Consider the following 15,839-nt stretch of genomic DNA (forward strand, 5'->3'; position numbering starts at 1 on the left):
AGAGAGGAAAGTGATTGGTTCCTCAGTGAATGTCGGTTTGCATCAGGGGTGTGTGATGTCTACATGGTTGTTTAATTTGTTTATGGATGGGGTTGTTTGGGAGGTGAATGCAAGAGTTTTGGAGAGAGGAGGCAAGTATGCAGTCTGTTGCAGATGAGAGGGCTTGGGAAGTGAGTCAGTTGTTGTTCGCTGATGATACAGCACTGTTGGCTGATTCGGGTGAGAAACTGCAGAAGCTGGTGACTTGAGTTTGGTAAAGTGTGTGAAAGAAGAAAGCTGAGAGTAATTGTGAATAAGAGCAAAGTAATTAGGTACATCGGGAGGCAAGTTTGAACAGATAAAAACTGGAGGAAGTGAAGCATTTTAGATATCTGGGAGTGGATTTGGCAGCAGATGGAACCATGGAAGCGGAAGTGAGTCACAGGGTGGGGGAGGGGGCAAAAGTTCTAGGAGCACTGAAAAATGTGTGGAAGGCGAGAACATTACCTTGGAAAGCAAAAATGGGTATGTTTGAGGGAATAGTGGTTCCAACAAGGTTATATGGTTGCGAGGTGTGGGCTACAGATAGGGTTGTGCGAAGGAGGGTGGATGTGTTGGAAATGAGATGTTTGAGGACAATATGTGGTGTGAGGTGGTTTGATCAAGCAAGTAAAGAAAGGGCAAGAGAGATGTGTGAAAATAAGAAGAGTGTGGTTGAGAGAACACAATAGGGTGTTTTGAAATGGTTTGGTCACATGGAGAGAATGAGTGAGGAAAGACTGACAAAGAGGATATATGTGTCAAAGGTGGAGGGTATGAGGAGAAGCGGGAGACCAAATTGGAGGTGAAAAGATGGAGTGAAAAAGTTTTTGAGCGATCGGGGCCTGAACATGCAGGAGGGTGAAAGGCGTGCAAGGAATAGAATGAATTGGAACGATGTTGTATACCAGGGTCAATGTGCTGTCAATGGATTGAGCCAGAGCACGTGAAGCGTCTGGGGTAAACCATGGAAAGTTTTGTGGGACCTGGATGTGGAAAGGGAGCTGTGGTTTCGGTGCATCATACATGGCAGCTAGAGAATAAGTGAGAACAAATGTGGCCTTTGATGTCTTTTCCTAGCACTATCTCGCAAGCATGCGGGGGGAGGGGGTTGTCATTTCATGTGTGATGAGGTGGTGACGTATTGAATAAAGGCAGCTAGTTTGAATTATATACATGTGTATATATGTAAATGTCTGTGTATGTATATATATTCAAATGATGAAATGTATAGGTATGTATATGTGCATGTGTGGACATGTAAGTATATACATGTGTATGTGGGTGGGTTGGGCCATTCTTTCATCTGTTTCCTTGCGCTACCTCACTAATGCGGGAGACAGCGGCAAAGTATAATAATACAAAAAAAATCATTCTTTCTTATCATTACAGGAATCCTGTTTTCCACTTTAATCATTAACAAGAATAACAATAAACAGAGCAATCTGATAAATATCTGTGTGATTGACAGTATGAAGGGGTGGGTGGGTGGTAGTTTACAATCCATATTTGGTATCTGCCTGCCACACAGAAGACAATGTTATGAAGTTCATTGCAGCAAATGGTGAGCATAAGGATGAAATACTTTCAAGAAATAAACATAATAACTCTGAGACACCAGGAGAATAATAAGTTTCATTGCAAACTTAATTACATTTCGTGATCTGATCCAGTTTATTACAAGGCTTCCTAAAAGTATATATGTTGACTTTCTGAAGAACTTTCAGTCCCAAGCATTTCAGACCTGGGATACTGAAGCAAATTACTTCATCCTCTCTACTCGAAGTTGCTCGTACATAAATGGTAGCTGGAGTTCAGCATGTTTAATGGTGTCCAAATTGTCTTCCACTTTGTCCACCACCTCGAAAGATAACTGAGCATCAGTCAGTTAGTAATTTACTTATAATTAAAATCATTTCCTTTATTGCACATTCTATTCACTCTACTGTATACATCATTCACTTAATACTTCCCTTGTTTATCTGTGATATTCAATTTTAGTTACTTATTGCTTCACTTATATATCTACTTGAGTCACTTTCCTTTAATTTGCTTTTCAGTAATTTACTAAATCTATTATTCACTCAATATTTCACTTACTTAATCACTCTTTAATGTTAGGTATTAATATCACTCTATATAAACTGTGGTTCTTATTTCTACTTCTTACTGATCCTTTCTACTGGCAGTCGATCCCATGTCTATTTATGTTATACCATGTTACTATATCACTCAAATGTATGTGTTAATTATTTGTTCAGTGATTCTAAAAGGAGTTTTTTCTCTTTTCATATATCTAAGATGACTTATTCATCATACTGTCTCAAAATCATTCCTATTTTTCATCTAATTCACAAGTTTTGAAATCAATGCAATGGCTGGTAAAAAATAAAGCCATTAATAATCGTCACTCAAGGACAAATTACTTCCTGGTGTAATTACACTTGCTTCTTCCTCTTATATTCAATGTTTCACATAAGCATTATTAACTGTGCTTGTAGCATCATCTTCAATATATTCAAACACTTACATCATACTGCTATATGTTTACTTTAGTCTTTGACCTGACTTCTTAAGTTCTGTGCTTGTTCCCTTGAGCAAACACAAGGGGACCTTCATGTGAATCTACTATCCATACAATCCAGCCATAAGTCGAATTTCAGTTGATCTATGGTATAGAGATGTGACACTTAAGGCCTCCTTATATCACAATTACACGAGTTTGTCAGTTACCCTTTGGCTATGAAGTGGAGAGGACATCACAACAGACTGCTAAATGTATATGAAATCCAGCAGTATTTGCTCCTTGGCAAAGTGGAATTTTGCAATCCATATAACAAAGTCTGATGATGAACCAAAAGCATCAAATTATTATATAAATGAGGCAATAAAAGTCATAACACACTGATACCAGGTTTCGTAGAGCTCAGCACTATCAAAACAACATTCTCCCACCAGTTTATATTTCTTAAGGAGTAAACTGAGTCCTATTTTTCTTATTTCTCTGTTGTTTTCTCATTCTTATATGATATTCTGCCATTTCATGACAGAAATACTAGGATATTTAGAGGCCTGCATAAGTGGTTAAATAGATCATACTCATAGTATCACTAAGTCAAGTGATTGCTACATTACTGTATTAAAATTTCTGTATATCTTCTTCCACAGGTTTCCATGCTGAGGGAATTTTTCCTTGAATTCAAGGCTCAGTCATCAGTCCATGATGTTACCCAATTAAGGCAGACACAGTGACCAAGTAAAAGAGAAATAGTTTCTTTCATACTTGTCATCATTTTCTTCCCCTGCACAGCAGTATCAGGAACGAATATCATACTTATGTGCTACCTTATTAAGGCAGGAAAAGGCAATCATATATTCATTATTCATCCCTGGAGTTGGGGAGAAAGCATCTTTTTTTATCATTATTATTATACTTGATTGCCGTTTCCTGCATCAGAGAGGTAGTGCCAGGAAACAGACGAAGAATACTACCCCTAATCTCTGGCATAACAAAGATCGCAAATATGAGAGACAGGATCAAAGGGTCTGGAAAATCTCACCCTCCTGTATTGTTACTTTCAGAAAGAAGGAATTGTGGAAGAAGCCACATAAGGATTTTTTTTCCTCTATGGCTCTGTCATCTATTCCTCATGGTAGTGCTAACTGGCCAAAGACTGAAACAGGGAACAGGTACAAAAGAAAGGATGAAAGGATTTTTGTCATATGCAAAATTATCACCATCCACTCAAGTGCACAGCTATTTTTTGGAAAAGAAAAGTCTGTGTAAAATCTGAGACTTTAGAACATAACTCCCAAATCCCCATTGACATTATTATTGCTGTACTTCTGAGCATGCTATTTCAAAAGATGCAGCATTTTCCAAGTGTTGCTAAAGTGCTATGCAGGGACTCTGTGTTGCTATGGATGTTTACCATCTGAAGTGTTAAAGTAAGATGAATGGCCCTTGTGCTGTCAAAATACTTCATTGATATTTACAATTTAAAGCTGTCATTCATCATCATTCAACAGATTTTTGTAGAACGTTTTCTCTCAAGACATCTACTATCTCTGAAGCCCATTCCCTCCAGGAATTCCCTCAAGGGTCTTTCCAAGGCAAAATAGTCTCCACAACTAGTGAACTTGGTGCCACTCCTCCTTTTATGCCTCACCCTTAACAGGCCATTAGCAAAGGGTAACTCTACCGCAGTTTCCATAGGCTCCTCCCTAATGTTCCTGCCAACTACCCCTACCTAATGCGTTCTACCTGCTGTTCCTGCCTAATGTTCCAACCTACTAATTCTAACTAATGCATCTGCCTAATGTTCTTCCCCACTACTTCTACCTAATGTTTCTGCCTAAAGTTTACAACTACAACTTCTACCTATTGCTCCTACCATTTTGCCAAAACGCACCGCTAGTGCATAGTGCTCATTACAGGAAAATCTAGAGTTACTAAAAAAAAGTTTGTGTGAATTAAGTGTTGTCACATATTTTGTGTGACAGGGAGAGACTGTATGTTTGTGGGCAGAAATGCCAGCAATCCACATGTGGGTGAGGCTGAAAGGAAATACAGCTACCTGGGTCAGAGGAGAGCAACTTGGCAACCTTTAAGCACTAACCTTCCTGTTACACAGAAACGTAGTAACAGAAAAACACCTCTCTGGTTGCTGGCTGCCTACCAACTACGATCTCTCAAGAAATGATACAATCAATTACCTGTAAATATTCCAAATACTTGTTTCAAGGCTGCACGATTTCAAGCATTTTCTGCTCTAGCAACATAATTTTCATTGTGCTGTTATCTCGTTTGGTATCTTCTGTTTATGTTTCATCTTCATCACAGACCTGTTTCTTCTTCCTTCTTGTTGCTAATACTAACTCTCAAGTGGCCTTTACTCAGACTGTTCCCAAGTACAATCCTAAAATACCATCCAAATCCTTCTCAGGCTGGCAGTTCTTCATTAGGGATGGTATACCTTCCACAAACAAGCTCTTCCTTTATTCATATGGGTGAAATTCTATGTTATCCTTCAACTGCTGCCCAGTTTTTCTTTCATAAAAGTGCTCCACTGGATTTTCAAAGTCATGGCGTACAGTATATACAAATGTGGGATAAAATTAGCACAATAGTAAATATTGCACACGTGAATACTAAAGTAATGCATGTGCTTCTGACGAGTTAACGTTTAGAATGACAGATATATTACTTTTAGTAGTAGTCAGCAGGAACATTCGGCAGGAGCCTCAGCAACCACATTCCTGAATTTGCTGTCTGCCAGTGGCCTGTTAAGGGTGAGGCACTAAAGGTTAAGCAGCAGCACTGTAGTTTACTGGTTATGGAGACTCTATCACTGTGGCCATCCCCTTAACGAAGTTCCATAATGGAACAGGCATCAGAGATATAGACAGTTGGACAAATATACTAATGACCATTTACCTAGGTTGAGGAAATATCAATTTGCCAGATATCCTACCATGAGAGTGCTTCGCTGATAGTTTCAGGCTAAAAGAGCAAGATGTTTCTTTCTTAAAGAAACAGAGTTCTACACGTACAATTTCAGCTTTTTCAAGCTCCAAACACTGCTACAGTTAGATCAAGCTTCTGCATTGTTCAGAGGATACAACTTGCAGATTCTGGTTATCTGCGCTGTCCATAAAAGCAAGTGCAGCTGCTTGAGAAGTCCTGATCACTGTTGATATCAACAGTGATGATAAATGACTGTTACATTGGCAATCATGAATTTTAAGTGCAGTGGTAAAGCAAAACACTGCTGACGAGTAATATATGATGGAACACATCAGTAACACTAGGTTAGTATGATGGATAATTAAATGTAAACTGATTAGGACTGGTGAAAACTGCATTTACGAAGATAAACGGCATATATGATGAGATGAAAGTTTGTAGTTCCATTGGATATGACCAATCATGCTGTTATGGTGAGTCATCTCATTATTTATTATGTTGGTGCTAATGAGTATCATAAAGCATAATCAAAAGTGACAGATATACTGTTGTTTGTGGACAAAATGCACTTTTGTTTACAAGACTGACACACATTTAGGTATCAAAGATTGACATGTTTTCCCAGCGACGAGTTCAAGATATATCAGCGTTCATGGAATTTAGAGAAGCTACTTTTTATGACTGACAAGTTTTCCACGATGAGTAGCAAGTTAACAGGTTCTGATGGGTGACATTTATGCTGAAAGTGAAGTGACGGTAAATGTCTGCATGTATGCTAATAATAAGGTGATATGTTAGCATTTATGTGAAAAATACCGGGTCAGTGGTAAAGAAACATGCATATTGTTCAAAAGTAGCATATGCAATGAAAAAAAAATCTATGATATATGAGATATATGGAGCTGTGCTGATAACACACTTGCTTGTGCTGACTAACATTGAAGTCTGCACTAAAGAATGGCAAATAAGCTAGCACTGAAAAATGATGCTGAGTTACATCTGGAGAAAGACTTATACAATGATGCTCAAAATTAGTGTGTACATCTTTGATGAGTGCTTCATGTGGGTCATTCTTGAAGGACGACTCTTGCATTGATCTTGAAATGGGATGCACCATACACTGAAGACATTGTGTTTGGCACCTACTGAAAAACTGAATGCTATGCCCAATGGACTGCCAGAAGCGAAAGACTCTTTGAACATTTGCTCATTTCATACATAGGAAAAAATGGATCACAAAAATTCTGTACATAGCTAACAGAAGGAAGTACACAATCCTCAATAAATATACCATACAATGTGCACCCTGATGCTAGAACAATTCTAGGCCTTAAACAACTGTCAATGAAAAGGGCATTTCAAAAAATTTCAATTATCCTATACATCTCAAATATAACAAACACCATTCAAACGAACAGTGCAACTCACCTGGCTATAGGCAGTTGAATTTGGTGCTTGTACACCATTATCCATGTAGACTCGCACTTGACTTTGACTTGTTATTGTGGATACTGGTGCAGGCGGACTCGCTGATGGTTTAAATTTGTATCTTCCTATATATTTTGCTGGCCGTTTGATACTGTAATAAGGAAAACCTTAAACATTGGTGTTGCAGATCTAAGTCCCATATATAATACAAGCATGTAATGCATGTATGAAAACTATGAAAGGGAACATCAAAATAATCAGAAAAAGTTTGCATCCCATCTACAATAAAGTTTGCAATGTTAGTAAGCAACTAAAAAATAAAAAAACCTACTTCAATGAACAAAAGAACAACTGTAACAAGAAGCCAACAAGCCTTACACTTCTCAAAGAAATACGATCAATAAAAGTTTATAAACCAAATTAGCATTCATTCAAAGGACGTTTCGAGCCATACATCTGGGGATTGGGAAGAAAGAATACTTTCCATGCATTTGTTAAACATGTTTGATGACTAGTGGAAAATGTAATAAATATCAAATAAACAAATATTTAAAGTAATAAAAGTCTACTGGATTTAGGGAGCCAATCAGCGGAAAACATACAGTTCAGGTATTACAGTTATTACAGAACTGGGAAGTTATGATAGCCACTAATCAACTAATCATGCGAGAGCTTAAGATTAGGGTGAGCTGGATACTTACACACTTTGGATATGCTTATAGGTGAGGTACATCTAGACAGACAGGGCGGCATATATACAGGGATGTTTACAAGAGTAAATAGCATGGTTTATACATCATGAACTTGACCAAACATTAAGTGATGAATAGTTACAGTAATACAGTAGTGGGATGTTTTGGATGTGGAGGTATGCAGAGTGTCATGGAAAGCAGTTTAGTGAAAGGAAATGTGCCAATAAAAGTGATGCACGAGATGAAGTGTATCGAAATTAAATTTCATGAGAAAAGAGGTAACTGTCATGTTGACTGATCAGCTGGGACTTCCAAAGTATGTATCACTCAAGGAAAGGTACCTGAGGATTGGTGGAATGTTTGAATTACAAAGGTATAAGTTTGCTGGGTGTACGTAAATTGTATCCGAGCATGGTGAGTAAGAGGGTGGTGGTATACACAAAGCATCTGACTGGGGTGGAAAAATTATGCTTTCAGAAGAGGTAGATGATGTGTAGAGGAATTTGTGTGAGAAATGTTAATAGAAACAGAAGGATTAGTATGTGGATTTAGGATTGGGAGAGTATATGATAAGCGTTGATAAGAGATGCTTTGTGGAAGGTTTTGAAACATATGATGTAAAAAGAAAGCTACTGAAAGCAGAGAAAAGTTTTCATCAAGAGAAAGACATATTTGAGTGAGACTGTAGAAGCTGATGTCTAATTCTGGAAAAGTGAGAAGGGAAACAGGTGTGTAAGTGTATATTAGACAAAGGTTATCAGGTTCAACAATCAAGGCAGACAGGTTATTTGGTGTGAGAGTTTGAAAGGAGACAACTTAAAAGTGGAGTGTTTCATATACTGTGGAGGGAATATGGAAGCAAATGGAACCATGGGATCTGAAGTGAATCACAAGGTGGATAAGGAGAAGAAGGTCCTGGAAGCATTTAGGAATGTGTGGAAAGTCACTCTCGGGGAGGAAAAAGATGGGCATGTTTGAAAGGTATGGTAATCACCATGGTGTTGCATGGAAAAGAGGTATGGGCTACATATGAGTATGTACAGAAGAGGGTGAATGTGTTGGAAATGAAATGTTTGAAGACAATACGTGGTGTGTGGGGGTTAATCAAGTATGATATGATACAAAAAAGAGAGGTGTGTCAATAGAAAAAAAAGAGTATGGCTGAGAGAGCTGAAGAGGGTGTGCTGATTTGGTTTGGAAATATAAAGAGAATGAGCAAGAAGAGAAGACAAAGATGATAAATTGTCTGCAGATGATGCACGCAAGTTAACAGATGTTGCTACAATTATGGAATGGGTATTACAGAGGATATTCACAAGGCTAACAATAGAAAACTGGCTCTAACTTACTAAAAATGCATTTTGCTATCATGATATATTCTTACCTGGGGTACTGTGGGCCACATAAAATAAAGCAGCAGTTCCGACAGCATCCACGAGAAAAAGGATTATAACCACCTCTGAACTTCCCAGTTACTTGTTCATTGGTGGTTCTCCCTCGACTCACCAGAACCATATGGAATCCAGTGAGGCCCAGAATAGGGATTAGGAGAAGTGCAATAACCCCCATCACTACTATGCTGTAATATTTGAAAAACAAAGGGTTCTTCAACATTCTACTCCGTCATTACCAATCTTAAATATGCACTGAAATGTGAAATAAAGCCTTATTTCAAAAAGGCAGTACATGTTTTGAATTCTATGAAATATAAATAACTGTCTTTGTACATGTGTCAATGAAAGACTGCAATCTTTTAATGAACTTCATCATCCATCTGGATCTTTCTATGTGATTTTATACAAAAGTACATAATTTTCACCTCTCATCATATTCTCACACTCGTTCTGACAAGTATAAAACACTCACTCCCTATAAGACAAGGGCATTTCCTTGTTAAAACTGCTAATTACTCTGAGGTAAAGATATGAGAGTGGAACGGATTAGGGTTGGAGTATGGGTTAAGGAAGGTATTAAGGTTGGGATAAGGGATAAGACTAGGGGTAAAGATGGGTGTGTGATGAGGTGGAATTCTGAAGGGCACGTGGAATTCTGAAGGGCACAGTGTGAAAAAATTGGTGGGCATGGTTTAGGACCAATGATGTAAAGGGGTGGAATGTTGGTAGAAAAGACACAAGAGGAGGAATGGGGGTGGGTGGGAGGTTCATAGAAAGATACAAGACAAGGGATTCAGAAGATAGGTGGGATGTCGGTTGGCATGACATAAAAAATTGGAACAAGTAAATTGGTATGGGATTGGAAGTGCTATGGGATGGATGTGTTCCATAGAAGCATTTAGGGGTGAATACTTCTATTCAATGCTCCTACCTACTACTACTACCAAATGTTTCTACCTAATGCATATGTATATCTTTTTTTTCATACATATTCGCCATTTCCAGCATTTGCGAGGTAGCATTAAGAACAGAGGACTGAGCCTTAGAGAGAATATCCTCACTTGGCCCCCTTCTCTCTTCCTCCTTTTGGAAAGTTGAAAACAAGAGGGGAGGATTTCCAGCCCCCCGCTCCCTCCCCTTTTACTCGCCTTCTATGACACGCAGAGAATACATGGGAAGTATTCTTTCTCCCCTATGCCCACGGGAGGTACAGAGATAATGTGGAAGAATCATGGCCATAGAATGTATATCTTATGTATGTTCTTTTTCTTTTTTTTATTATACTCCGTCACCGTCTCCCACGCCAGCGAGGCAGTGCAAGGAAACAGACGAAAGAATGGCCCAACCCATCCATATACACATGTATATACATACACGTAAATATACAGACCCATACATCTCAATGTATACATATATATACATACACAGACATATACATATATGCAAATGTACATAATTCATACTTGCTGCCTCTAATCATTCCCGTCGCCACTCCACCACACATGAAATGACAACACCCCCCCCCCCGCATGTGCGCGAGTTAGTGCTAGGAAAAGACAACAAAAGCCACATTCGTTCACACTCAGTCTCTAGCTGTCATGTATAATGCACCAGAACCACAGCTCCCTTTCCACATCCAGGCCCCACAAAACTTTCCATGGTTCACCCCAGACGCTTTACATGCCCTGGTTCAATCCACTGACAGCACATCGACCCCGGTATACCACATTGTTCCAATTCACTCTATTCCTTGCAAGCCTTTCACCCTCCTGCATGTTCAGGCCCCGATCACTCAAAATCTTTTTTACTCCATCTTTCCACTTCCAATTTGGTCTCCCACTTCTCCTCATTCCTTCCACCTCTGACACATATATCCTCTTTGTCAGTCTTTCCTCACTCATTCTCTCCTTGACCAAACCATTTCAAAACACTCTCTTCTGCTCTCTCAACCACACTTTTTATTACCACACATCTCTCTTACCCTTTCATTACTTACTCGATCAAACCACCTCACACCACATATTGTCCTCAAACATCTCATTTTCAGCACATCCACCCTCCTGCGCACAACTCTATCTATAGCCCACGCCTCGCAACCATATAACATTGTTGGAAACACTATTCCTTCAAACATACCCATTTTTGCTTTCCAAGATAACATTCTCGACTTCCACACATTCTTCAACACGCCCAGAACTTTCACCCCCTCCCCCACCCTATGACTCACTTCTGCTTCCATGGTTCCATTCACTGCCAAATCCACTCCCAGATATCTAAAACACTTCACTTCCTCCAGTTTTTCTCCGTTCAAACGTACCTCCCAACTGACTTGTCCCTCAACCCTACTGTACCTAATAACCTTGCTCTTATTTACATTTACTCTCAGCTTTCTTCTTTTACATACATTACCAAACTCAGTCACCAGTTTCTGCAGTTTCTCACCCGAACCAGCCACCAGGGCTGTATCGTCAGCGAACAACAACTGACTCACTTCCCAAGCTCTCTCATCCATAACAGACTACACACTTGCCCCTCATTCCAAAACTCTTGCATTCACCTCTCTAATAACCCCATCCATAAACAAATTAAACAACCAACCATGGAGACATCATGCACCCCTGCCACAAACCAACATTCACTGAGAACCAATCACTTTCCTCTCTTCCTACTCGTACACATGCCTTACATCCTCGATAAAAAGTTTTCACTGCTTCTAACAACTTGCCTCCCACACCATATATTCTTAATACCTTCCACAGAGCATCTCTATCAACTCTATCATATGCCTTCTCCAGATCCATAAATGCTACATACGAATCCATCTGCTTTTCTAAGTATTTCTCACATACATTCTTCAAAGCAAACACCTGATCCACACATCCTCGGAGCACCACTTCTGAAACCACACTGCTCTTCCCCAATCTGATTCTCTGTACATACCTTCACCCTCTCAGTCAATACCCTCCCACATAATTTCCCAGGAATACTCAACAAATGTATATCTCTGAAATTTGAACACTCACCTTTATCCCCTTTGCCTTTGTACAATGGCACTATGCAAGCATTCCACCAATCCTCAGGCACCTCATCATGAGTCATACATACATTAAATAACCTTACCAACCAGTCAACAATATAGTCACCCCCTTTTTTAATAAATTCCACTGCAATACCATCCAAACCCGCTGCCTTGCCGGCTTTCATCTTCCGCATAGCTTTTACTACTTCTTCTCTGTTTACCAAATCATTCTCCCTAACCCTCTCACTTAGCACACCACCTCGACCAAAACACCCTATATCTGCCACTCTATCATCAAACACATTCAAGAAACTTTCAAAATACTCACTCCACCTCCTTCTCACATCACCACTACTTGTTATCACCTCCCCATTAGCCCCCTTCAATGAAGTTCCCATTTGTTCCCTTGTCTTACGCACTTTATTTACCTCCTTCCAAAACATCTTTTTATTCTCCCTAAAATTTAATGATACTCTCTCACCCCAACTCTCATTTGCTCTCTTTTTCACCTCTTGCACCTTTCTCTTGACCTCCTGCCTCTTTCTTTTATACATCTCCCACTCATCTGCTTTATTTCCCTGCAAAAATCATCCAAATTCCTCTCTCTTCTCTCTCACTAATAATCTTACTTCTTCATCCCACCACTCACTACCCTTTCTAATCTGCCCACCTCCCACACCTCTCATGCCACAAGCATCTTTTGCACAAGCCATCACTGCTTCCCTAAATACATCCCATTCCCCCCACTCCCCTTACGTGTGTGCATGTGTTCCTTCATCTGTTTCCTAGTGCTATTTCACTAAAGTGGGAAAGAGGAATCATTTATAAAAAAAAATATATATATATATATACATGTATCCAAATACATTGTCTAAAGTTATTAACTCTATATGAACAAAAAAACAGTAAATATAATGAACTTTTAAATGACATTAATCATCAAAATCAAAAGAGATTTATACTATATTTTTTCTTTCTGCCTATCTCATCATTTCTGTTATCACCCAATATATCAATGTTATGCACAACATTAAATCTCTAAATGGTATAATGTTTCCCAAATCCTAATCTCTTCACTCCTTAATCTTACAATCTTTTTAAACACTAGATGAATACTTCATTCCACATGCCAAAATAAAAATAACAGATATGCACTGCAATTTGTTTCACAGGTTATGCTACTGTACTGATGTACTGGAATGGGCATTAGAGATTCACATAGATTGGAAAAGATTAGTTTGTTTTCCATGGTTTCTCTTATGCACATCTCATTTTCTGACTCCAGTTCCTGACATAGACTAGCATGGGCTTTCTCAAGAAAGCATAATGTTAAGGAGGAATGTTGTGCCCAAGCAAACACAACCAGGGTCCTGTAGAAACATCTCAGACCTCACTTCAACTTTTGATGGACAGGATGGATAACTGAATGCCCTAATCATGACCATCACATACCACCTAGTTGTGAAACCCTGTAATGGTGAGTGAAAACGAGTGTGAGGGATGAACAAGAGTAGGTGTTTAATATCTCTGACTACCACATCTCTGTATGGGATAAATCTTTCTTTTTCTTTCTTTCCTACCTGTTCATCATTACCTGCATGACCAATAATAATACAAGATGTTTCTTTCGTACTCGATCACTGTTTCCTGCTTTAGTGAAGTAATGCCAGAAACAGATGAAGAAAGGCCACATCTGTTCACATGCATTCTCCAGCTGAAAAAAGGCCACATCTGTTCACATGCATTCTCCAGCTGAAGAAAGGCCACATCTGTTCACATGCATTCTCCAGCTGAAGAAAGGCCACATCTGTTCACATGCATTCTCCAGCTAACATGTGAATTGCACTGAAACCACACTTCCCTATCCACAACCAGACACCACACACCTTGCCATGGTTTACCCTGGATGCTTCACATGCCCTGGTTCAGTCCACTGACAGCATGTCAACCCCAGTATACCACATCATTCCAATTCACTCTACCCTGTGCACACCTTTCACCCTCCTGCATGTTCAGGCACCAATCATTCACAATCTTTTTCTCTCCATCCTTCCATCTCCAACTACGTCACCCTACTCTCCTTGTTTCTTTCACTTCTGATACATATATCCTCTTTGTCAACTTTTCCTTACTCATTCTCTCCATATTTCTTGTTAACCTATGAGAGAATATTACATACATTCTTTCAAAAGGCAGTAAAGAAAAAAAAGATACACATCTCTTAAACACTGTACTGAAAACATCAATGTGTACATTTTATTAATATATATGATACAAAAACATAAAAATTTTGGTTATCCTGCCACCATAATCAACAGAAAGATGAGCGGTGGTGGTTACTCTCTCTAACATCCTCCCTCACATATATTTTAACACCATTCACTCTGACGGGCCTGACTTTACAGGACTATACCATTCTTTTTTGGGGGGGCTTTGTATATCATTTTTTTTCAAAAACAAAATATTGGACATGTATTCTACAAGTCATAGTGAACACCACCACTGGCTAGCAAATAACTTATTACCACACACAATTTTTCAAACTTTTTTCCATGTCTAACATTCATATTTTCATGAATACCACATCCGTGAATCACTGGGCAGAGGTACCAAACAGTAGGGACCAGATGCACATCTAATTCTGCATATGACAAAAGTCTTTTTACGAGCGATGAAGAAACAAATGACAAGACAGTCAATAACAACCACAATGAAGGAGGTCAACAAAGATTTGTACAATGCATTAGTAAACAAACAGCTGTTACTGCAATACAAAAACATTTTTCAAACACTTATACCAGGAGAGAGAATGGATACTGTCTTTCTTTACTGTGCTAAGGCATTTGACAATGTAAACTACACCATTCTACAGTAAAAGGCAGCAAAACAGAACATGTGCAGTACACTATAAAGGTCAATTAAGGAGTTTCTAACACATGGGAAATACAAACTAACAGCATATGGAATCATGTCAAACAAGGAAAATTTCTCACCAAGATGTTCTTTGGGAACAGAACTCACCTCCATGCTCTTCATAATATAGTGACATCAGACACAGACAAAGATATGAAAGAGTTTACAGCAACATCAAGGACACATTCCTGGTCAGGGAGCGTTAAACAAAAAGATAAGTGCTAAACAGGTCAATTACAACATGGCTCCAAAGGAAATGCATACCCACAACACCAAAGCTCACCTTTAAGCAAAATATATAAGGGCTCAGTGGGGTATGGTTATAACACAAATGATGGGTGTATACAAATGTTCTATCAATCTATATCTCTGATGACCATTCAATCCAGGGACTCCCATCTAGGGGGTGGCCACGGCAAAAGAGTCTCCACTTATCCCTGTCCTTACATGTCAGCCTCACATACTCCATTCCATGCATTTTTCCACCATTTCTCTCCCTTCAGTAGTCTTCCACTCTATTTCCCCTGTCACAGGTGGTCTTCCTCTCACACCAACCCCTTTAATTGTACTATCACACACTCTCTCCTTATAAATTCTCCATCTTACATTATTGCCTCATGCCCAAATCACTTCAAAGTATTACATTTCTCCCAAACTACAACTCAACAATCTATTCCCTCTGCATCCCCTGCCATACCACATCTCTCATACAGCCCCTCATTTCTTACTTCACTCCATCTAGTCATGCTAAATGCTCCTTCTCAAATACCCCATTTCCATAGCCTAGATTTAGGACCCCTGTGACTCATTCCATGTCCATGTTTTGGCTACAAGTCAAGGATGGGAGGACTACAACGTCCCTTAATCCTTTCTTCACTTCCATATTTGCACCTCTTACCTTTCATTAT

At 39.1% G+C, this 15,839-nt stretch overlaps 1 protein-coding gene across 5 annotated transcripts in view; it reads right to left on the minus strand.

Annotated features, from left to right (window-relative positions):
* The window catches only part of Zdhhc8 (zinc finger DHHC-type containing 8), a 73,731-nt gene that overhangs the window by 42,423 nt on the left and 15,469 nt on the right, over positions 1 to 15,839 (minus strand). For all 5 annotated transcript variants that reach the window (XR_011717147.1, XR_011717148.1, XM_071696960.1 and 2 more), the window contains exons 5-6: positions 8,990 to 9,184; positions 6,914 to 7,064 (exon numbers count right to left, since the gene is read on the minus strand). Coding sequence is in view for 3 of the 5 variants with exons in the window: in XM_071696960.1 (XP_071553061.1) it covers positions 6,914 to 7,064; positions 8,990 to 9,184 (346 nt within the window). In the remaining 2 variants the exon portion in view is untranslated. The remainder of the gene's footprint in view (positions 1 to 6,913; positions 7,065 to 8,989; positions 9,185 to 15,839) is intronic.

This window comes from Panulirus ornatus, chromosome 61, assembly GCF_036320965.1.
Source record: "Panulirus ornatus isolate Po-2019 chromosome 61, ASM3632096v1, whole genome shotgun sequence".
Classification (NCBI taxonomy): Eukaryota; Metazoa; Arthropoda; class Malacostraca; order Decapoda; family Palinuridae; genus Panulirus; species Panulirus ornatus.